General features: G+C 56.4%; 1 protein-coding gene across 1 annotated transcript in view; it reads right to left on the minus strand.

Moving 5' to 3' along the window:
• KHDRBS2 (KH RNA binding domain containing, signal transduction associated 2) overlaps positions 1–23842 on the minus strand; it is a 73340-nt gene that overhangs the window by 41823 nt on the left and 7675 nt on the right. The window contains 1 exon segment of the mRNA XM_068153425.1: positions 11063–11190. Coding sequence (XP_068009526.1) covers positions 11063–11190 — 128 coding nt within the window.

Below are 23842 nucleotides of genomic sequence, written 5' to 3' on the forward strand. Positions count from 1 at the left end.
TGCTCTGCTCTGGATGATGTCCTGCAGCTGAGCTGACTTTAGCAACTGGTTAGGCTACACCTTGAGAACTGTGTCCAGTTCTGGGCCCCTCAGTTTAAGAAGGGCATTGAGACTCTAGAAGGTGTCCAGAGAAGGGCAAGAAAGCTGGGGAGGGGTCTGGAGCACAGCCCTGTGAGGAGAGGCTGAGGGAGCTGGGGTTGCTTAGCCTGGAGAGGCTGACAGCTTGGCCAGGAGTTTGCTGTGGGGGACGGTGTCAAAGGCCTTGCTGAGGTCCAGGCAGACCACATCCACAGCTTGCCCCACATCCACCAGGCAGTCACCTGGGCATGGAAGGAGATCAGGTTGGAGAGGCAGGATCTGCCCTTCCTCAATCCATGCTGGCTAGGCTGATCCTTTGGCCATCCTGCAGGTGTGCAGTGATTGCCCCCAGGATGATCTGCTCCATCATTGTCCCTGGCACTGAGGTCAGGCTGACAGGCCTGGAGCTTCCAGCTTCCTCCAGTTATCCAGCACCCAGTCACAGAGCCATGGAGGCATAGAGTGGTTGGGGTCAGAAGGGACCTTTAAAGGTCATCTGGTCCAACCCCAGTCCAATCACAACTTAAACTTAGCTCTTGAAGAAGGTTAAGCCTGGAGAAGAGGAGGCTCAGGGGAGAACTTATGGCTGTCTACAACTACCTGAAGGGAGGTTGTAACCAGGTGGGGGTTGGTCTCTTCTTGCAGGCAACCAGCACCAGAACAAGAGGACACAGTCTGAAGCTGTGCCAGGGGAGGTTTAGGCTGGAGATGAGGAGAAAGTTCTTCCCAGAGAGAGTTGTTAGCCCAGAGACGTGGTGGAATCACCATCCCTGGAGGTGTTTATGAGGGGACTGGATGTGGCACTTGGAGCCATGGTTTAGTAGCCATGAGGTGTTGGGTGACAGGTTGGACTTGATGATCTCTGAGATCTTTTCCAACCTTATTGATTCTATGAGGGAAACAGCCCCAGGCAGTGCTGCTCTTCCATGTTCTCAGCACAGCCCAGGGAGAGCACACAGAGTGACAGTGCCCCATGTGCCACCTACCATAACTATGCTTGGAAGGGACCTCACAGCTCACCTGTTCCACCCTCCCCTTTTTACATCAGGCTGAGCACCCCCAGCTCCCTCAGCCTGGCCTCACAGCAGAGCTGCTCCAGCCCTGGGATCATCTTTGTGGCTTCCTCTGGACTCAGCATGCCCAGGGACACCTCTCAGCTAGACTCAGCTGCTCAGGGCCTCATCCAGCCTGGCCTTCAACATCCCCAGGCAGGAGGCAGCCACAGCCTCCCTGGGCAGCCTGTGCCAGAGTCTCAGCACCCTGGCACTGAACAACTTCTTCCTCAGCTCCAGCCTGACCCTGCTGTGCCTCAGCTCCAGTCTGACCCTGCTCTGCCTCAGCTCCAAACCATTGCCCCTTGTCCTCTCCCAGACCCCCTCAGGAGAAGTCTCTCTGCAGCCTTCCTGCAGGATCCCTTCAGGTCCTGGCAGGCAGCTCTGAGGTCCCCCTGGAGCCTTCTCCAGGCTGCACTCTCACACCAAAGAAGTTTCTCCTCATGTTCAGATGGAATCTCCTGGGTTCCAGTTTGTGATCTCTGCCCTTTGTGCTGTCCCTGGGCACCACTGACAAGAGTCTCAGCACCCTGGCACTGAACAACTTCTTCCTCAGCTCCAGCCTGACCCTGCTTTGCCTCAGCTTCAAACCATTCCCCCTTGTCCAACTTCTGGCAGTGCCGGCCCACCAGTCACAGCTCCCATATGCAGGCATTTGTTGGCTGTTCCAAGAGGAGGATGAAATGGAATGGAATGGAATGGAATGGAATGGAATGGAATGGAATGGAATGGAATGGAATGGAATGGAATAGAATAGAATAGAATAGAATAGAATAGAATAGAATAGAATAGAATAGAATAGAGCAGAGCAGGTTGTAAGAGACCTTCAAGATCATCATGTGCAACCTATCAACTAATCCAACACCACCTAATCAACTCAACCATGGCACCAAGCACCCCATCAAGTTTCCTCCTAAACACCTCCAGTGATGGTGACTCCACCACCTCCCTGGGCAGCACATTCCAATGGGCAATCACTCTCTCTGTGTAGAACTTCCTCCTAACCTCCAGCCTAAACCTCCCCTGGCACAGCTTCAGACTGTGTCCTCTTGTTCTGGTGCTGGTTGCCTGGCAAAAGAGACCAACCCCCACCTGGCTACAACCTCCCTTCAGGGAGTTGCAGACAGCAAGAAGGTCTCCCCTGAGCCTCCTCTTCTCCAGGCTAAGCAACCCCAGCTCCCTCAGCCTCTCCTCACAGGGCTGTGCTCCAGACCCCTCCCCAGCTTTCTTGCCCTTCTCTGGACACCTTCCAGCAACTCAACATCTTTCCTAACCGGAGGGGCCCAGAACTGGACACAGGACTCAAGGTGTGGCCTAACCAGTGCTGAGCACAGGGCACAATGACTTCCCTGCTCCTGCTGGCCACACTGTTCCTGATGCAGGCCAGGATGCCATTGGCGCTTTTGGCTGCCTGGGCACACTGCAGGCTCATGTTCAGTCTACTATCAACCAGCACCCCCAGGTCCCTCTCTGCCTGGCTGCTCTCAGCCACTCTGCCCCCAGCCTGTAGCTCTGCCTGGGGTTGCTATGGCCAAGGTGCAGCACCCAGTCCCTCACTTTGCCTTCTGCCTTTGAAAAGCACCAAATTTACGGGCAGGAGGTTGGGGTGGGTGGGGTGTGGAGAGTGAAATAGTGGAGCAGTGCAGCCAGGAAGGCTGAGCTGCACAGTATCCATAATAAATGGCTACTTTATCCCCAATAAATATTTAATTGATCCAGAATAAATATTTCATCCCCTCCAAAATAAATATTTAATCTTTCTTTTATCTTGACAGGGTTTCCAGGCAGCTGCAAGCCCTGGATGGGAGGCAGCTGGCACACTGCCTAATAATTATTGTGGGGAGCACTGAAGAGCTGATGATTATCACCATAAAAAGCAAGGAAATTGGTTTATAGCAAATTATGAGGGCGAGCAAGGAGTGAAAGATGACTCAGAGCTGCTCACAGCCCAGGCTTTATGGCAAGGCTGAAGGGAAGACGCCGAAAAACATCCTCTCGGTGCCACAGTCCCCCCTCCTCCTGCACAACCTGAGGCTTCCCGGGGAGAGAAATCGCTGCCATGAAAGGGAATTACTGAAAGAGTGAATGTGCCCAGCTGCTCCTGCCTGCCGCGGAGGGGGCTGGAAGCGCTGGGCTCTCAGCTGCTCAATGGCAGCTTTTAGGCCTGATCAATAGCTTCGATCCGCCGCTAAAAGGGATTTTTGCATCAGGATGCATACAAAGAAATCTGAAGTTAAGCCCTTCCAAAAGCTTTTCCTGTTGCCCTAGAGTGCCTCAAGGCACTCAGAGCTCATCCCCTTCACCCTCCCCACCATGCCCAGGGACACCTCTCAGCTAGGCTCAAGGCTTCATCCAGCCTGGCCTTCAACACCTCCTGCTCCCTGGGCAGCCTGTGCCAGAGTCTCAGCACCCTGGCACTGAACAACTTTTTCCTCAGCTCCAATCTGACCCTGCTCTGCCTCAGCTCCAAACCATTCCCCCTTGGCCTGTCCCAGACCCCCTCAGGAGAAGTCTCTCTGCAGCCTTCCTGCAGGATCCCTCCAGGTCCTGGCAGGCAGCTCTGAGGTCCCCCTGGAGCCTTCTCCTCTGCAGGCTGAGCACCCCCAGCTCCCTCAGCCTGGCCTCACAGCAGAGCTGCTCCAGCCCTGGGAGCATCTTTGTGGCCTCCTCTGGACTCTCTCCAGCAGCTCTGTGTCCTTCTGGTGCTGGGGAGAGCAGAGCTGGAGGCAGGATTGGAGGTGAAGTCTGAGCAGAGCAGAGCCCAGGGGCAGAATCCCCTCTCCTGCCCTGCTGCCCACACTGCTCTGGCTGCAGCCCAGCACACAGCTGCCTGCTGGGCTGCAGGAGGCACTGCTGGCTCCTGGGGAGCTGCTCAGCACCCAGCACCCCCAAGGCTCTTCCTTCAGGGCTGCTCTCAACCCACTCTTCACCCAGCCTGGACTGGTGCCTGGCCAGCCTGGATCTGTGCCTCTCATTTCCTTGTCAGCAGAGCCCCCTCTGAGCAGAGAGCCAGAGGTAATCAATGGGACAGCTTCTGCCAGCAGAGCTGAGAGCAGTGTCTGAAAACAAAGGCTGCAAACCACCCACTAAGCACAAACAAACATTTACTGGGAGCTCTACAGTTCTCCCCAGGCTCTACAGAATGCTTCCTGGCAACTTCAGTGCCTGAAGAGGCTCCAGGAGAGCTGGGGAGGGACAAGGGCTGGGAGTGACAAGGGCATTGAGCTGGGAGAGGGCAGACTGAGACTGGAGAGGAGGAAGAAATTCTTAGCAGTGAGGGTGGGGAGACACTGGCACAGGCTGCCCAGGGAGGCTGTGGCTGCCTCATCCCTGGAGGTGTTCAAGGCCAGGCTGGATGAGGCCCTGAGCAACCTGGGCTGGTGGGAGGTGTCCCTGCCCATGGCAGGGGGTTGGAGCTGGATGACCTTTAGGGTCCCTTCCAGCCCAACCCATTCCATGGTCTCTAATCCCAGATGTTCTAAGCCATTTTGCAGACCCTGCCCTGTGTTGCTCCTCAGTCCCAGGGATGTGCAAATAGTTTTAACACAAACTCTTCCCCAGCAGCTTCATCAGGAACCTGTAAGCATCACCTCTGCTGTTCCTTCCCCCAGCCTGCTGCCCCTATGTCCCTGGGTTGCCTGCAGGCTTCCCAGCAGGCAGCACAAGCTGGCAGGGTGAGGGATGGGTTGGCTGGCAGGGAATTTCCAACCCCCAGCTCATGCATCACCACAGCTCACACAGCTCTAATGGCTCCTCTGGAGTGAGGAGAGGAGGCTCCACTCAGGGGGACTAATCAGAGCCTCTGCAATGCTTCAGTGACCCAAATTGCACTGAAAGTTGCACAAGTGCTTCTCCTGCCTCCAAGACAAATGGGGATGGGGGGGGCCTCATTTAGTTCCTCTCAATTACAACTTGCTCTGCAAGAGCAAACCCTGGGGAGCAGCCAGAGAAGGCAGGACATGAACAGCAGGGAAGTGATCTCAGTGGAGAACACACCTGAAGGGTTGGCAGAGAGACTAAAGATCACAAAGGACCTTCAGTACAGCGTTCAGTTTGGGCTCCTCACTCCCAGAAGGACATTGAGGGCTGGAGCAGGTCCAGAGAAGGGCAACAGAGCTGGGGAAGGGTCTGGAGAAGAGGGCTGGGGAGGAGCAGCTGAGGGAACTGGGGGTGTTGAGTGTGGAGAGGAGGAGGCTGAGGGAGACCTCATTGCTCTCTGCAGCTACCTGAGAGGAGGCTGCAGGGAGCTGGGGGTTGGGCTCTGCTCCCTAGGCTCAGGTGATGGAAGGAGAGGAAAGGGCCTGGAATTGTGCCAGGGGAGGCTTAGGTTGGAAAGGAGGAAAACTTTCCTTGCTGCAGGAGTGGTCAGGGACTGGCAGAGGCTGCCCAGGGAGGTGGTGGAGTCCCTGGCCCTGGGGATGCTCAAGGTCAGGCTGGATAAGGCCTTGAGCAACTTGGGCTTGGGGGAGGTGTCCCTGCTCATGGCAGGGGGCTGGAACTGGATGATCTTGGAGGGTCCTTTCCAACCCAACCCATTCCATATATCTCTGGAGTTCACTGCCTCTCCACTCCCTTGACTTATTGGCTCTCCATAGTCACTCTGCCTTCCCTCTGAGCACAGACATTCTCTCCTACCCTGTGATAAATCCCACAGAGGAGCCTCCAGCACCCCAGGATGGATGGGGTCTTTCTTATTGATGAAGCTGGCTGTCAGGCTCAGCTGAAAAATGTGAAGCATCTTGTCTGGATTTATTCCACAGCCCAGGAAAAGGGCTGTGCAGTGGCAGGGATGGCTGCAGCAGGCAGCACTGCTCCCTGCTCTGGGCATCGCTTCCAGAGCTGCGCCACGCAGCGGCCTGGAGCTGCCCCTGCTGGGGCTCCCCTCTGAGAGCTGCCAAACAGGCTGGCTGCAGGGACACAGCAGCCACAACTCACACAGCAGCTGCTGCCTCTTCCAAATGTTCCTAACCAAACTCAGCACACCCCTGAAGCCTCACAACCACCACTGGGGATGAAATTAATAGCTGAGGGGCGAGCAACTGATGTTGTTTACCTGGAGCTGAGCAAAGCCTTCGACACTGTCCCACACCACATCCTGGTCTCCAGGCTGGTGGCACATGGGTTGGATGGGTGACCACTAGATGGGTAAGGAACTGGCTTGATGGCTGCACCCAAAGAGTGGCTGTCAATGGCTCCATGTCCCAGTGGAGGCCAGGGACAAGCAGAGTCCCTCAGGGATCAGTCCTGGGACCAGGCTTGTTCAACATCTTTGTGGGTGCCATGGACAGTGGCATTGAGTGCACCCTCAGCAAGTTTGCTGATGACACCAAGCTGTGTGGTGCAGCAGACAGCTGGAGGGAAGGGAGGCCATCCAGAGGGACCTGGACAGGCTGGAGAGCTGGGCACAAGCCAACCTCAGGAGGTTCAACAAGACCAAGGGCAGGCTCCTGCAGCTGGGTCGAGGCAATCCCAGGCACAAATCCAGGCTGGGCAGGGACTGGCTGGAAAGAAGCCCTGAGGAGAGAGACTTGGGGGTGCTGGAGGACCTGGAGTACTGTGTCCAGTTCTGGAGCCCCTATTACAAGAGGGATGTGGAGGTGCTGGAACGTGTCCAGAGAAGGGCCACAAGGATGATCAGAGGGCTGGAGCACCTCTCCTGTGAGGACAGACTGAAGGAGTTGGAGCTGTTCAGTCTGCAGAAGAGAAGGCTCCCAGGTGACCTAATTGTCGCCTTCCAGTATCTGAAAGGGGCCTACAGGAAGGCTGGGGAGGGACTGCTCAGGATATCAGGTAGTGATAGGACTAGGGGGAATGGAATGAAGCTGGAGGTGGGGAGATTCAGGCTAGATGTGAGGAGGAGGTTCTTCACCATGAGAGTGGTGAAGCCCTGGAATGGGTTGTCCAGGGAGGTGGTTGAGGCCCCGTCCCTGGGGGTGTTTAAGCCCAGGCTGGATGAGGCTCTGGCCAGGCTGATGTAGTGTGGGGTGTCCCTGCCCATGGCAGGGGGGTTGGAACTAGCTGATCCTTGTGGTCCCTTCCAACCCTGACTGACACTATGATACTATGATACTGCCCCTCTGCACCCTGGGGACAAGGGCTGCACAGCACTGCTGGTGGCTCCTCAGCATCTTCCCAACCCTGCTCCCTCTGGGCTGAGAAACCTGCTCTTAGCTTTAAGCCAGGGCAAGAGGGAGGCTTGCCCAAGGGCTCTCCATGGCTGTGGGCAGGTCCTGCATTCTGATGGCACTGCCAAGAGTGCAGTAGGTGCCTTTCTGAGGGGCTTTCATTTCACTAACTTCAGAATTTACAGGACCATGGAATAGGTTGGCTTGGAAGGGACCTTCAGGATCATCTACATCCAACTACCTACCTTGGGCAGGGTCACCTCCCACCAGCCCAGCTTGCTCAAGGCCTCATCCAGCCTGGCCGTGAACACCTCCAGGGAGAAGGCAGCCACAGCCTCCCTGCCCAATCTGTGCCAGGGTCTTACCACCCTCAGTGCCAAGAATTTCTTCCTCCTCTCCAGTCTCAGTCTCCCAGCTCAAAGCCATTGTCCCTCATCTTGGCACTCCCAGCCTTTCCAGGAGGATCCCTCCACTCCTTTCCCTCCCTGCTCTGCAACACATCAGGAGCACAGGAGTCACCAGTCACTCAAACCCAGCCCTGGACTGATGTCCAGGATTGCTCCAACCCAGCTGCAGGACCTTGCCCTAGGCCTTATTGGCCCTCATAGAATCATAGAATCAATAAAGTTGGAAAAGACCTCAAAGATCATCAAGTCCAACCTGTCACCAAAGACCTCATGAGGCTCTCCTCAGCCCCTCTTGCAGAGGGACCTTGCCAGGCTGGACAGATGGGCAGAGGCCAAGGGCAGGAGATTGAACACATCCAAGTGCCAGGTGCTGCACATTGGCCACAACAACCCCAGGCAGTGCTACAGGCTGGGGTCAGAGTGGCTGAGAGCAGCCAGGCAGAGAGGGACCTGGGGGTACTGGCTGAGAGTAGGCTGAACCTGAGCCTGCAGTGTGCCCAGGGGGCCAAGAAAGCCAACGGCATCCTGGCCTGCATCAGGAAGAGTGTGGCCAGCAGGAGCAGGGAGGTCATTCTGCCCTGTGCTCAGCACTGGTTAGGCCACACCTTGAGTCCTGTGTCCAGTTCTGGGCCCCACAGGTTAGGCAAGATGTTGAGGTGCTGGAAGGTGTCCAGGGAAGGGCAAGAAAGCTGGGGAGGGGTCTGGAGCACAGCCCTGTGAGGAGAGGCTGAGGGAGCTGGGGTTGCTTAGCCTGGAGAAGAGGAGGCTCAGGGGAGACCTTCTTGCTGTCTGCAACTCCCTGAAGGGAGGTTGTAGCCAGGTGGGGGTTGGTCTCTTCTCCCAGGCAAGCAGCACCAGAACAAGTGGACACAGTCTCAAGCTGTGCCAGGGGAGGTTTAGGCTGGAGGTTAGGAAGAAGTTCAACCCAGAGAGAGAGATTGGCCATTGGGATGTGCTGCCCAGGGAGGTGGTGGAGTCACCATCTTTGGAGGTGTTCAGGAGGAGACTGGATAGGGTGCTTGGTGCCATGGTTTAGCTGATTAGATGGTGTTGGGTGATAGGTTGGACTCAATGATCTCAAAGGTCTCTTCCAACCTGGTCTGGTCTGGTCTATTATTCTATTCTACTCCATTCCATTCCATTCCATTCCATTCCATCCCATCCCATTCCATTCCATCCTCTCCTCTCCTGCCTGTCCAGGTCCTTCTGGATCCCTACCCCTTTTTTCAGCTGCAGTAAAGGAAGACACCAAAAGAAGAGGACTCCTGTTGCAGTCCTCCTCTGCTCAGGGGTTCCCACAGGACTTCACCTTTAGGCAGGAGCTGGGCAGCAGACCCAGAAGTGACTGCCCCCCACCTTGGTTATTGATCTGTGGCAGAGCAGCAAACACTGCAGAGCTGCAGCCTGAATATTGCAACATTTCTGCCAGTGTATTAGGAATGAAATTAATAAGCAGGAGGGGAAGCAGAGATTAATAAGAAACTTGCTCTGAAGTAGAAATTAAACTGCATACAACTCAAAGATATTTTCCCCCTAATATCTTGAGCAGCTTAATTAGAGCCTGGCCCTTTCATCACTGAATCATTTTTATCCCAACACCTTTTCAAGAGATTTTTCTGAGCCTTAAGCACTTGATGCAAATTTCCTGTGATCATTTTCTCTCTAGCAGTGGCTCCAGAGAGGAGAGCTTTAGTGCAGGCAGCAAACACTGTTAAGAGTCCAGATTCAACCCCAGGACACAACCAAGGGAGGGGGGTGGGGGGTTGCCCCTGCAGTCCCTGGTGCTGTGTGGAGCAGAGCCTGTGGGCAGCTATAGTGTTTGGATAGGAGGTTAATATGGCTGTGATTGAAAACACAGCCTGAGTCCCTTGCCCCTGAGTCACAAAACAGTGACATTTTAGTTAAAGGATGCCTCTGGCCAGCCTGCTCTAGTGGGAGGTGTCCCTGCCCATGGCAGGGGGTTGGAACTGGATGATCCTTGTGGTCCCTTCCAACCCTGACTGATTCTATGAGATGCAGGTTCAGGATCCTTGAGGCCTTCAGCAACCTGGGGAGGACCTGAGAACCTGGTCCCAGTGGGAGGTGTGCCCATGGCACTGGATGAGCTTTAGGGTCCCTTCCAGCCCAACCCACTCCACCAATGGATGGGGGAACATTCCTTGTTCAAAGAACCAGCACCAGTTCCAGTGCACTGATTATCTCAGTTAAGAGTTTGCTCCCCTCACTTGTCCAGGCTGATCTGTGAAGGATTCAGCTGCAGAGCACAAGCAGCACAATCTCAAGACTCATTTTGGTAGCAGCCTAAGTTCCCACATCCTTATGAGTGTAAAGCAGAGAATGGAAGGGAGCAGCTCCACAGCGAAGGACCTTGGAGTGCTGCTGGGCAGCAAGTTCCCCAGGGGACAGCAATGTGCCCTTGTGGCCAAGGGCATCCTGGGGTGCATCAGGAGAAGTGTGGCCAGCAGGGAGGGAGGAGCAGGGAGGAGCAGGGAGGAGCAGGGAGGAGCAGGGAGGAGCAGGGAGGAGCAGGGAGGAGCAGGGAGGAGCAGGGAGGAGCAGGGAGGAGCAGGGAGGAGCAGGGAGGAGCAGGGAGGAGCAGGGAGGTTCTGCTGCCCTCTGCTCTGCCCTGCTGAGAGCACAGCTGGAGTGTTGTGGCCAGTTTGGGGCTCCCCAGATCAAGAGACAGAGACCTGCTGGAGAGAGTCCAGCACAGCCTGCAGAGCAGCTGCAAAATGTACTTGAAGTAAAGAACCTTGAGCTTGAAGGTGTCCAGAGAAGGGCAAGAAAGCTGGGGAGGGGTCTGGAGCACAGCCCTGTGAGGAGAGGCTGAGGGAGCTGGGGTTGCTTAGCCTGGAGAAGAGGAGGCTCAGGGGAGACCTTCTTGCTCAATCCAACCCCCTGAAGGGAGGTTGTAGCCAGGTGAGGGTTGATCTCTTCTCTCTAGCAAGCAGCCCCAGACCAAGAGGACACAGTCTGAAGCTGTGCCAGGGGAAGGTTAGGCTGGAGGTGAGGAGAAAGTTCTTCCCAGAGAGAGTTGTTTGCCACTGGAATGTGCTGCCCAGGGAGGTGGTGGAGTCCCCATCCCTGGAGGTGTTCAAGAGGGGATTGGATGTGGCACTTGGTGCCATGGTTTAGTCATGAGGTCTGTGGTGGCAGGTTGGACTTGATGATCTTTGAGGTCTCTTCCAGCCTTGGTGATTCTGTGAACCCCAAAACTTGTATTCACTTCACCACCATTTCTGAGAGGCCGCAAGACAGAAGGCAGCACAGCCTAAGGCTAAGGAGCAGGCAAATCCCTACAGCAGCCAAGACTTCTTGGGGTCTGCATGCCAAGAGCCTCTCCAATATGGCTCAGGGTCTGCCTTGCTCTGCCCAACAAGTGGCAGGCAATCCCCAGTACCTTTGGGTATTGTTTGACAGGGATCAGGACTCTTTCTGCCAGCTTGATGTTTTTGTTGCTGATGACATCCAGGTATTTCTTCTCTTCATCTTCCTTCTTGCCTTCAGAGCCTTGGAATTTCTCTATCTCTGAAAGAAACCAGAGAGAGGGGTAGTGAGTGACAGGGGATTGGCCACCTCAGAAGCTTGCTCCCTGCAGAGCTCTCCTGCTGCTCGCACTGCCCTGGCAGCTGCTGCTGGCGTGGGACCAGGTGCTGCAGGTTCCGCTCAAGCTTGAAGGCCACCAGCAGGTCATGCTCTCACCTGGCTGTTCCCCAGCTGACCCTGAAGCCAAGTGACCACCCTGGGAGCAGAGGGGGCTCAGGATTCTGTCAGCCTGGTGAAGAGGGGACCATCCTCACAGCTCCCTCCGCAGCCTGCAGCGGGGGACCCTCCCAGGACAGCAGGGACCCAGCGGAGCAGGCTGCCCAGGGCAGCAGTGCCAAGGCAAACAGCCTCGCTCCTGAGGAGCTCATGAGGAGGCTCAGAGGGCAGCTGTGGCTCTGAGGGGGACACAGTACCCAGGAGACCAGCGTGGAGGAGCAGAGTGACAGCAGCCAGGAGCCCACAGAGCTGCCACCCACTGCGCAGAGCCACGGCTCGGACGGGACCCTGCGGCCCCTGCTGCTCTGCAGGCTGTGTGGCAGCCCTGAGGGGGCACAGTGCCTGTCCCCCAGCACTGGGCACAGACCTCTGCAGGTGGGGCCACGAAGGAGGCCTCTCCTGCAGGCTCCATTGGAGGGCACAGAGAGGGAACAGGAGCAGGCTGCAGGCTGCTGCCCTGCCAGGCTCAGGCTATGCTGCAGAGAGGCCAGGAGCTGCCTGCACTGCTGGGGCACAGCCACAGCTCCTCAGCCTCCACTTCGGCAGCCTGGCTGCTCCCAGCCAATGCAGCTGCCGCCCAGGGGCTCTGCAGCTCTCCTCACAGGAGGACTGGGCAGAGGGAGCAGCCTCCAGCAGCAGCCAGGCCGTGGCACAGGATGACTCTGAGGAGCACATCTGCCCCCATTTGCCTCAGCCCCATCCAGGCCCAGGCCCTGGGGACGGTGCTCTACCAGCAGTCCTGCTGGGCTGCATCAGCTGTGGGCAGCGAGGAGCTGTGCCTGCCCTGTCTGCCAGGGCTCCTGCTGCTGCCTCTGCCAGCACCTGGCACCCCACACCTACAGCCACCCACAACCACCAGCAGCAGCACCAGTGCTCGGTCAGGATGGCCTGGGGGTCTTGCAGCTTCACTTTGGCCACAACAACCCCATGCAGAGCTACAGGCTGGGGACAGAGTGGCTGAGAGCTGCCAAACACTAAGGCATCTGGGGCTGCTGATTGACAGCAGCTGAACATGAGCCAGCAGTGTGCCCAGGTGGCCAAGAAGGCCAATGGCATCCTGGCCTGCATTAGGAATAGTGTGGCCAGCAGGAGCAGGGAAGTCATTGTGCCCTGTGCTCAGTACTGCTTAGGCCACACCTTGAGTCCTGTGTCCAGTTCTGGGCTCCTCAGTTTAAGAAGGACATCGAAACACTTGAATGTGTCCAGAGAAGGGCAAGAAAGCTGGGGAGAGGCCTTGAGCACAGCCCTGTGAGGAGAGGCTGAGGGAGCTGGGGTTGCTTAGCCTGGAGAAGAGGAGGCTCAGGGGAGACCTCATTGCTCTCTCCAACTCCCTGAAGGGAGGTTGTAGCCAGGTGGGGGTTGGTCTCTTCTCCCAGGCAAGCAGCACCAGAACAAGAGGACACAGTCTCAAGCTGTGCCAGGGGAGGTTTAGGCTGGAGATGAGGAGAAAGTTCTTCCCAGAGAGAGTTGTTGTCCATTGCAATGTGCTGCCCAGAGAGATGGTGGAGTCACCATCCCTGGAGGTGTTCAAGAGAGGATTGGATGTAGCACTTGAAGCCATGGTTTAGCTAGTCATGAGGTGTTGGGTGATAGGTTGGACTTGATGATCTTTGAGGTCTCTTCCAACCTTGGTGATTCTGTGATTCAATTCAGGCTTCCCCCAGAAGCGTCTTTGAAACCTCCTGTGCCTGTCTGGGGAGCTGGCCTGCCCCAGCTATGATGACAGCTGGGTGCTGGCAGCTGAACTCTGCAGTACTCCCTTCTTCCCTCTCACTACCACACCCTAGAGCAGCTCAGACAGTGCTGTGTCTGTCAGCTGAAGGCACACCTGGGAGCTGCTGATCTGTTCTTTGTTTATTTCTGGTTTCCTTCATAGAATCACAGAATGGTTTGGGTAGGAAAAGCCCTCAGAGATCATCCAGCCCAGCCACCAACCCAGCCCCACCATGGCCACCAAACCCTGGCCCCAAGTGCCATGGCCACAGCTTGCTGGAACACCTCCAGGGCTGGGGACTCCACCACCTCCCTGGGCAGCCTCTGCCAGTCTCTGACCACTCTTGCAAAGACATTTCTCCTCCTCTCCAACCTAATCCTCTCCTGTCACAATTCCAGGCCATTTCCTCTGTTGTCACCTGAGACTGGGGAGCAGAGCCCAACCCCCAGCTCCCTGCAGCCTCCTCTCAGGGAGTTGTAGAGAGCAAGGAGGTCTCCCTCAGCCTCCTCTCCTCCACACTAAACTCCCTCAGCAGCTCCTCCCCAGCCTTGTTCTCATCTGAGCATGGAACTACTCCTAGAACAGAGGAAGCAGAGAGTGTGACGATTTACTCAGACCAAAAAAGGAAGGCAGCAAAGCTCACCAAGCGCCCAGAGTGGATTCATTACTGAACAGAGCTCTGGATGCCCTTGACTTTAACATCCTGCAGCAGCTGTGCTGCTGTGATGTGGAAGGAAAAGCAAAGCAGCCCTCTGTCAGGAAGGGTTTTCTGTACCTTCTGCTGTGTTAAAATCCTTTCAGCCAGGCACTTGAGGGGATGCTGAGGTGCTCTCCTGGAGCAAACAGCAGTGTTGTGCTACATGCTCTGTGGAGTGGAACAGAGCAGGGGTGAAGGATGAATCAATCAATGGCTCAAGAAGTCCCACAGAGTGATCACCACAGAATTTAGGTTGGAAAAGACCTTTAAGAGCATCAAGGCCAACTGCCAACCCAGCACAGCCACATCCACATCCACCAGGTCCCTCAGCACCACACCTACACAGCCTTCCAGTGCCTGCAGGGATGGGGACTGCACTGCTGCCCCTGGGCCAGCCCTGGGCAATCCTTTCAAGGAAGAACCCTCAAAGCCAAGAAGTTCCTCCTCATCTTTAGCTGGAACTTCCTGTGTTCCAGGTTGTGCCCGTTCCCAGTCAGCCACATGAGGAGAACACAGCCCAGGATGATGGAGGACTGGGACCTCACAGTTACAGCCACCCCAGGCTGCCCTGGGTGGCTCAGGAGCTCTCAGCCTGCCACCCACCCACAGTGTCCTGCTGCAGTGTTCTGTGGGCACAGGCATGGGGGTGACACTGCAGAGGGCACTGGCAGAAGGCTGAGGCAGTGGCATGGTGATTTAGAGGGCAATTGCATCCCCCACACAAGGGAGAGCAGGGGAAGTGCAGCAGCACAGACAAGCCAGGAGGAGCTCAGCACAAAGGGACAACCAGGGCTGGGCTTCAAGCTTCTGCTTAAAAGGTGATGACCCTCCAGCCTCTACATCAGCCTGGAGCCTACTGAAACCAGATACTCATGGAATGGGTTGGGAAAGCCCTGCAAGAGCATCCCCCCCAACCACCAACCCAGCCCCACCATGGCCACCAAACCCTGGCCCCAAGTGCCATGGCCACAGCTTGCTGGAACACCTCCAGGGATGGGGACTCCACCACCTCCCTGGGCAGCCTCTGCCAGTCCCTGACCACTCTGGCAGCAAAGACATTGTTCCTTCTCTCCAGCCTAACCCTCCCCTGGCACAATTCCAGGGCATTTCCTCTCCTTCTATGACCTGAGGCTAGGGAGCACAGCCCAAGCCCCAGCTCCCTGCAGCCTCCTCTCAGGAGCTGTAGAGAGCAAGGAGGTCTCCCTCAGCCTCCTCTTCTCCACACTAAACTCCCTCAGCTGCTCCTCCTGTCCCTGACCACTCTTGCCCTGCTCCTGCTGCCCACACCACTGCTGCTCCAGGCCAGGCTGCTGGTGGCCTCCTTGGCCACCTGGGCACTACTGGCTCATCTCCAGCTGCTGGCACCCAGCACCCCCAGGTCTTTCTCTCCTGGGACCTTTCCAGGCACTGTCCCCAGCCTGGAGCCTTCCTGGGGTTGTTGTGCCCTAGGTGCAGGACCCAGCCCTTGGCTTTGCTGAGCCTCATCCCTAATAGCCTCAGCTCATGGCTGCAGCCTGGCCAGGTCCCTCTGCAGAGCCTTCCTGCCCTCCAGCAGATCACCACTGCCACCCAACTGAGTGCCATCTGCAAGCTGCCTGAGGCTGCCTGGCTGCCCCCACCCTGCCCATCCATCCCCACTGCACAGTGCAGGCTCAGTCATTAGGCAAGGTGGCACTAAATGCTCACCAGAAATATTTATCACACCCCATTAAGGAATTCATCAGCAGGCAATCAGAACACATTAGCAGCTGAGGAGCACTTCAAACTAGAAACTCAGTTGGCTTGAACCTCTCCACAATAACAACAAGCAACAGCCTGGGCCTGCTGGCACTGGGACAGAGACCACAGCCAGTGGCTGCACTCTGCTCATTGTCCTTGCTCCACCTGTTTGAGTAGAACAGAACAGAGTTAACCAGGTTGGAAAAGACCTCTGAGATCATCAAGTCCAATCTATCACCCAACACCATCTGATCAACTAAACTATGGCACCCAGTGCCTCATCCAGGCTCTTCCTAAACACCTCCAGGGATGGGGACTCCACCACCTCCCTGGGCAGCACATTCCAATGGCCAACGGCTGTGCTCCAGACCCCTCCCCAGCTTTCTTGCCCTTCTCTGGACACCTTCCAGCAACTCAACATCTTTCCTAAACTGTTCATGAGAGCTGACAGAAGTTTCTGTGACCAGAGGGGTGAAGGGCTTGGGCAGCACTTCACTGATGCCTGTTCTCTTCAGGGTCTTCAGTAATGGTCTGGGTGAGGACCCTGAGGGTACCCTCAGCCACCTGGCAGATGACAATTGGGTTGCAGTGTTGATCTGCTGGACAGTAGGAAGGGTCAGCAGAGGGACCTGGCCTAGCTGATGTGGTAAGGTGAGGCCAAGTGCATGACATCCAACAAAGCCAAGTGCTGGGTCCTGCAGTTGGCTCACAACAACTCTCTACAGCTCCCTGAGAGGAGGCTGCACTGAGCTGGGGGTTGGGCTCTGCTCCCTAGGCTCAGATGATAGCAGAAGCCCTGTGAGGAGAGGCTGAGGGAGCTGGGGTTGCTTAGCCTGGAGAAGAGGATGCTCAGGGGAGATCTTATTACTGTCTGCAACTCTCTGAAGGGAGGTTGTAGCCAGGTGGGGGTTGGTCTCTTCTCCCAGGCAAGCAGCACCAGAACAAGAGGACACAGTCTCAAGCTGTGCCAGGGGAGGTTTAGGCTGGAGGTGAGGAGAAAGTTCTTCCCAGAGAGAGTTGTTGGCCATTGGGATGTGCTGCCCAGGGAGGTGGTGGAGTCCCCATCCCTGGAGGTGTTTAGGAAGAGCCTGGCTGAGGCACTTGGTGCCATGGTTTAGTTGGTTAGATGGTGTTGGGTGATAGGTTGGACTGGATGATCTCAAAGGTCTTTTTCCAACCTGGTTAATTCTACCCTACCCTATCCCATCCTATGATAGAACAACAGGAAATGGCCTCAGGTGGCAGCAGGGGAGGTTTAGGTTGGAGATGAGAAGAAACTTCTTGGCTGAGGTGGTTCTCCAAGCCTGGCCCAGGCTGCCCAGGGAGGTGGCTGAATGCCCATCCCTGGAGGTGTTCCAGAGGCAGAGCTGTGGTGCTGAGGGCCATGGGTGAGCCCCAGCCTGGGCACAGTCAGGGGATGGCTGGGCTGGATGAGCTGAAAGGGCTTTGCCAACCCCAATTATTCCATGGTTCTCTGACATCTCCTCAGCTGACAAACAGTTTTGTGTGCTTGCTGGAAGGGAACCCAACCAACTGCCTGAGCCCATTGCCTGCTAGCCCCAGCCTTGGCACTTGCAGTGGTTGGGCTGGGTGCTCTTCAGGAGCTTTCCCAAGCCAAGTGATCTCCTGGCTCTGCCATTCTCCCCTGTGACAGCAGAAAGCACGTCCCAGGACCACAAGCAGTGGTGCCACTCTCCTCACAACTCCTGAGCAGCTCTGCCTGCAGAGCTTTAAGTCTGAATTTCATCTCCAGGCTCATTTTTAATTAAGAAAGCCCAGCTGCATCTCTGAATTCCAATGAGGCTGCTCCTTGGTACTTTGATCTTGTGAAGCAGCTTCATACTCCTTTATGTTAAATCAATGGCATCAAGCAAACACCTGCCCACAGGACCAGAACACCAGCCTCACTCCAAGCACTCTGGGCTTCTCCACAGCCCCTCAGGGATCTCTCCTTTTGGTTTCATCCTTTGTACACTTCACAGATCCCAAGGGCAGCGATCTGCAGTTCACAGATTGGGTTGGGCTGGAAGGGACCCTCCAAGGGCATCTTATCCAACCCCCTGCAGGCAGCAGGGACAGCTCCAGCCAGAGCAGGCTGCCCAGGGACACAGCAAGGCTGAGCTTGGATGTCTGCAGGGATAGAACAACCTGTTCCAGTGTCTCCCATCCCCACAACTTCCTCCTGATGTCCAACCTAACCCTGCCCTGCTCCAGCTCCAAACCACTGCCCCTCCTCCTATCCCCACAGCCCCTTCTGAGCAGTCCCTCCCCAGCCTGCCTGCAGCTCCCCTGCAGGTATTGAACTGCAGCTCTGAGGTCTGCCTGGAGCCTTCTCTCCTCCAGGCTGCACAGCCCCAACTCTCCCCATAGCAGAGGCTCTCCAGCCCTCTCTGACCTCCTTCAGCCTCACCAGTTCTCCCATTCCATGACCCTCAGAAGCTGACATGCTGCCAGAGCAGCACTCCTGAGGCCCTACTCACAGCAGCCTGCATGAGCATGGCCCTGCTTAGTCAGCCCCACCTGAGAGGGATCAGTGCAATGTTGGTTCCCCCACCAACCTTGTAGGGATTTCAAAGGCCACCCACAGCCCTCTGCCATGGAGAGCAGCCTGAGTTATTTGTCTGCAGTGCTCAGAGGGAATGGAAGTGAAGCCTCAGGTTTTGATTGAATGCCCTGCAGAGTTAATCAGCTCCAGGGGCTGACTCTGGTGCATAATTATTTGATTTTACAGGTTTTAATGCACTCCTCAATTTTACAACTGCCTGCTTGCCTCAGTGTGCTTTGGAAAGGGGAAAAAAGTGCAACCAGTGCCCAGAGAGGCTCTGGACTCTCCTTCTCTGGAGACATTCCCAAGCCCCCTGGTTGTGTTCCTCTGCGACCTTCTCTAGGTGCCCCTGCTCTGCCAGGGGAGCCAGGCTCAATGAGCTCCAGAGGTCCCCTCAGCCCCTGTCACAGAATCACCATGGTTGGAAGAGACCACAAAGATCATCAAGTCCAACCTGTCACCCAACACCTCATGACTAAGCCATGGCACCAAGTGCCACATCCAATCCCCTCTTGAACACCTCCAGGGATGGTGACTCCACCACCTCCCTGGGCAGCACATTCCAATGGCTAACAACTCTCTCTGGGAAGAACTTTCTCCTCACCTCCAGCCTAAACCTCCCCTGGCACAGCTTGAGACTGGGTCCTCTTGTTCTGGTGCTGGCTGCCTGGCAGAAGAGACCTGTATACAACCTCCCTGAAGGTAGTTGTAGAGAGCAATAAGGTCTCCCCTGAGCCTCCTCTTCTCCAGGCTAAGCAACCCCAGCTCCCTCAGCCTCTCCTCACAGGGCTGTGCTCCAGACCCCTCCCCAGCTTTCTTGCCCTTCTCTGGACACCTTCCAGCAACTCAACATCTTGCCTAACCTGAGGGGCCCAGAACTGGACACAGGACTCAAGGTGTGGCCTCAGCAGTGCAGAGCACAGGGCACAAGGACTTCCCTGCTCCTGCTGGCCACACTCTTCCTGATGCAGGCCAGGATGCCATTGGCCTTCTTGGCCACTGGGCACACTGCAGGCTCATGTTCAGCCTACTCTCAACCAGCACTCCCAGGTCCCTCTCTGCCTGGCTGCTCTCAGCCACTCTGACCCCAGCCTGTAGCACTGCATGGGGTTGTTGTGGCCAAAGTGCAGCACCTGGTACTTGGACTTGTTGAATGCCATCCTGTTGGACCCTGCCCATCTGTCCAGCCTGGCAAGGTCCCTCTGCAGAGCTCTCCTAGCCTCTAACAGATCAACTCCCGCCCACAGCTTGCTGTCATCTGCACATTTACTGCTGATGGACTCAATCCCCTCCTCCAGATCATCAATAAAGATATTGAACAGGCTGGGGCCCAGCACTGATCCCTGGGGGACACCACTGGTGCCTGGCTGCCAGCTGGCTGTGGCACCATTCCCCACCACTCTCTGGGCTCAGCCTCCAGCCAGTTCCTAACCCAGCTCAGAGTGCTGCTGTCCAAGCCAGGGGCTGACAGCTTGGCCAGCAGTTTGCTGTGGGGGATGGTGTCAAAGGCCTTGCTGAAGTCCAGGCAGACTACATCCCCAGCCTGCCCCACATCCACCAGGCAGTCACCTGGGCATGGAAGGAGATCAGGTTGGAGAGGCAGGACCTGCCCTTCCTAAATCCATGCTGCCATGGCCACAGGTTTGTGGCACACCTCCAGAGGTGGAGGCCAAACAAAGCTTTATTGCTGCAGTTTGTAAACCACGAAGCAGAGCCCTGAGCCACAGCACTCTGGCTGTGGGCTTCTGGCTGCCCTCCCCAGCAGCTCAGGTGCAGGAGCCCATCTTTATTGGTGTCATTGAGATAATTGCAGCTGATTTTCTTTGCTGGCTGTTAAGAACTTCCAGCAGCAATTTTATTATCTGAACTAAATGTGTGAATGATGAGCAGAACGTGACTTGGCGAGGCGGCAGCCCCAGCACCGCCCGCAGCCCCAGCAGGGCTCACCAGCCACAATAGGTACTTTAAATCCAAGTCCAGAGACGAAAGGCTGCCCTCCTCCCTTCAGGGAAGGGCTCCAGCAGCTAGGAGCAAAGAGCCTCTCCAAGGCAGCAGGGAGATTCTGAGTGTGAAGGCTCCTGCACCATCAGCTGCCACGGCTCATGCTAGGGCACGGAGGAGAAATCCTAAACATCCAACTGGCTACACCCGCTCCTGGCTACAACCTCCCTTCAGGGAGATGTGGAGAGCAAGATGGTCTCCCCTGAGCCTCCTCTTCTCCAGGCTAAGCAACCCCAGCTCCCTCAGCCTCTCCTCTCAGGGCTTGTGCTATCACCTGAGCCTAGGGAGCAGAGCCCAACCCCCAGCTCAGTGCAGCCTCCTCTCAGGGAGCTGTACAGAGTTGTTGTGAGCCAAATGCAGGACCCAGCACTTGCCTTTGTTGGATCTCATGCAGTTGGCCTCACCTGATCACCTCAGCCTGGCCAGGTCCTTCTGCTGACCCTTCCTACCCTCCAGCAGATCAACACTGCCACCCTATTGTCATCTGCCACGTGGCTGAGGGTGCCCTCAGGGTCCTCACCCAGACCATTACTGAAGACCCTGAAGAGAACAAGCATCAGTGAAGTGCTGCCCAAGCCCTTCACCCCTCTGGTCACAGAAACTTCTGTCAGCTCTCATGAACAGTTTAGGAAAGATGTTGAGTTGCTGGAAAGTGTCCAGAGAAGGGCAAGAAAGCTGGGGAGGGGTCTGGAGCACAGCCCTGTGAGGAGAGGCTGAGGGAGCTGGGGTTGCTTAGCCTGGAGAGGAGGAGGCTCAGGGGAGACCTTCTTGCTCTCTCCAACTCCCTGAAGGGAGGTTGTAGCCAGGTGGGGGTTGGTCTCTTCTCCCAGGCAAGGAGCACCAGAACAAGAGGACACAGTCTCAAGCTGTGCCAGGGGAGGTTTAGGCTGGAGGTGAGGAAGAAATTCTACACAGCAAGAGAGATTGGCCATTGGAATGTGCTGCCCAGGGAGGTGGTGGAGTCACCATCCCTGGAGGTGTTCAGGAGGAGACTTGATAGGGTGCTTGGTGCCATGGTTTAGTTCATCAGATGGTGTTGGATGATAGGTTGGACTCCATGATCTGGAAGGTCTCCTCCAACCTGCTTCATTCTATTCCCTAATTCTGCCCAGGCTGGGGCTCACCCATGGCCCTCAGCACCACAGCTCTGCCTCTGGAACACCTCCAGGGATGGGGATTCAGCCTCCTCCCTGGGCAGCCTGGGCCAGGCTTGGAGAAGCCTTTCAGACCAGAAGGTTCTTCTGATGTCCAACCTAAGCCTCCCCTGCTGCCACCTGAGGCCATTTCCTCTCCTCCTATCACTTGTTACTAGGGAAAAGTGGTTCAGTGGGAGGTGTCCTTGCCCATGGCAGGGGGTTGGAACTGGATGATCTTTAAGGTCCCTTCCAGCCCAACCCCTTCTGTGACTCTGTGAAAAGAGACCAACCCCCACCTGGCTCCAGCCTCCTTTCAGGGAGCTGTAGGGAGCCAGGGGGTGTCCCCTCAGGGAATGCCCATTTAGGAGTGAACCCAACTGGGCACCAAAGAGTCCTTTTGCCCTAGCAGCTCTCCAAGGGCTGGCAGTAGTGCTAAGATAAGTTTAGCTTTGGATTCCTGCCAGCTTAAATCCTGAGCCACTCTCCCCCTGTGCAACTCCCAGCTCCAGGCACCGGAGAGCATTTCACCAGGAGGAGGCAGCTCCTCCAGATGATTCCTGTAAAGGTCTTCACTAAATGGCTGCTGTAAAAGGGTCATTTGTCTTCCAAACTAACTCCTAATGAGGGCAGGATCATTGCCTTGGCAGTGCTGCCAGAGGCCTCCGGACCAAGCCTCCCCTCTCAGTGCCTGCACCTCAGGCTATAAACATCGAAATGAGGAGAGAGGAGGAAGTTGGAGACCTCAGAGGTCACAGAGCTTCTGATGGCATTCCCAGCCCTCAGCATTCAAATGAGGCACTGAGCTTCAGAGGGCCTTTTGCCAGCCAGATCAAACAGTACCTCCTGGAACAGTGTCAGCAGCAGAGATGCCTCACAGGTTAGCAAACAGCTTCACCTTCACTCCCTTCCCTCTCCCTCCCTACCTCCAGGGGAGCACATGGAGAGCCAGCTGCTGGCTGGGAGCTTCTGGACAGACACAAACACTGCAATTTGTCATGGCTGGAATTAGAATCATAGAATGGCCCTTGAAGGTCATCCAGCCCAGCCACCAGCCCAGCACTGCCATGGCCACTAAGCCATGGCCTCAAGTCACACCTTTCTGGAATACCCCCAGAGAAGGGGGCTCAACCACCTCTCTGGGCAGCCTGACCCTCAGGCTGGGGACACAGAGTGGCTGCAAACTGCCCAGGAGAGAAACACCTGGGGGTGCTGGTCAGCAGCCAGGTGAAGATGAGCCAGCAGTGCCCAGGTGGCCAAGAGACCACCAGCAGCCTGGCCTGGAGCAGCAGTGGTGTGGGCAGCAGGAGCAGGGCAGGGATTGTGCCCCTGGGCTGGGCACTGGGGAGGCCACAGCTTGAGTGCTGGGCTCAGTTCTGGGCACCTCACTCCCAGAAGGACATTGAGGGCTGGAGCAGGTCCAGAGAAGGGCAACAGAGCTGGAGAAGGGTCTGGAGAAGAGGGCTGGGGAGGAGCAGCTGAGGGAGCTGGGGGTGTTCAGTGTGGAGAAGAGGAGGCTGAGGGAGACCTCCTTGCTCTCTCCAGCTCCCTGAGAGGAGGCTGCAGGGAGCTGGGAGTTGGGCTCCTTGCCTCAGTATGAACTGATAGGGCAAGAGGAAATGACCTGAAGCTGTACCAGTGCAGGTTTAGGTTGGACATCAGCAGAACCTTCTGGCCTGAAAGGCTTCTCCAAGCCTGGCCCAGGCTGCCCAGGGAGGAGGCTGAGTGCCATTCCTGGAAGTGTTCCAGAGGCAGAGCTGTGGAGCTGAGGGCCAGGGTTGAGCCCCAGGGCTGGGCACAGGTAGAGAATGGTTGGACTGGGGGAGCTTAGAGCTCTTCTCCAACCCAATCCATTCTGTGGTGTTATTCTACAATTCAGCTGCAGCAGCTCCCAGACTTCAAAGGGCTTTGGGAATCAAAAGGGTTTGAGGTTTCCACCTTTCAGTGGCACCTTGCCAAGAAGCAGCAGATGCTGGAGTGCTTGATGGATACTTCAGCAGGGGCAGAGACATTCCAGGGCAGCAGTGAGCTGTGCTGTCTTCTGGCTGTGGAGGACAAACAGCAATGCCCAGAGCCAGCAGAGCACTGGAAGTCTGCAAGATGACTTTGTTCCTGTCACATGGAGCCACAGATGACCACAAGTGGTTGTCCATGGGTCCATGTCCCAGTGGAGGCCAGGGACAAGCAGAGTCCCTCAGGGATCAGTCCTGGGACCAGACCTGTTCAACATCTTTGTGGGTGCCATGGACAGTGGCACTGAGTGCACCCTCAGCAAGTTTGCTGATGACACCAAGCTGTGTGGTGCAGCAGACAGCTGGAGGGAAGGGAGGCCATCCAGAGGGACCTGGACAGGCTGGAGAGGTGGGCACAAGCCAACCTCAGGAGGTTCAACAAGACCAAGGGCAGGCTCCTGCAGCTGGGTCGAGGCAATCCCAGGCACAAATGCAGGCTGGGCAGGGACTGGCTGGAAAGCAGCCCTGAGGAGAGAGACTTGGGGGTGCTGGGGGAGGAGAAGCTCACCAGGAGCTCTCAGTGTGCACTTGCAGCCCAGAAAGCCAATCAGATCCTGGGCTGCAGCAGGAGAAGTGTGGCCAGCAGGGCAAGGGAGG

Source organism: Melanerpes formicivorus, unplaced genomic scaffold, assembly GCF_026170545.1.
Source record: "Melanerpes formicivorus ecotype bairdi unplaced genomic scaffold, bMelFor1.0.p_v2 SCAF_26, whole genome shotgun sequence".
Taxonomy (NCBI): Eukaryota; Metazoa; Chordata; class Aves; order Piciformes; family Picidae; genus Melanerpes; species Melanerpes formicivorus.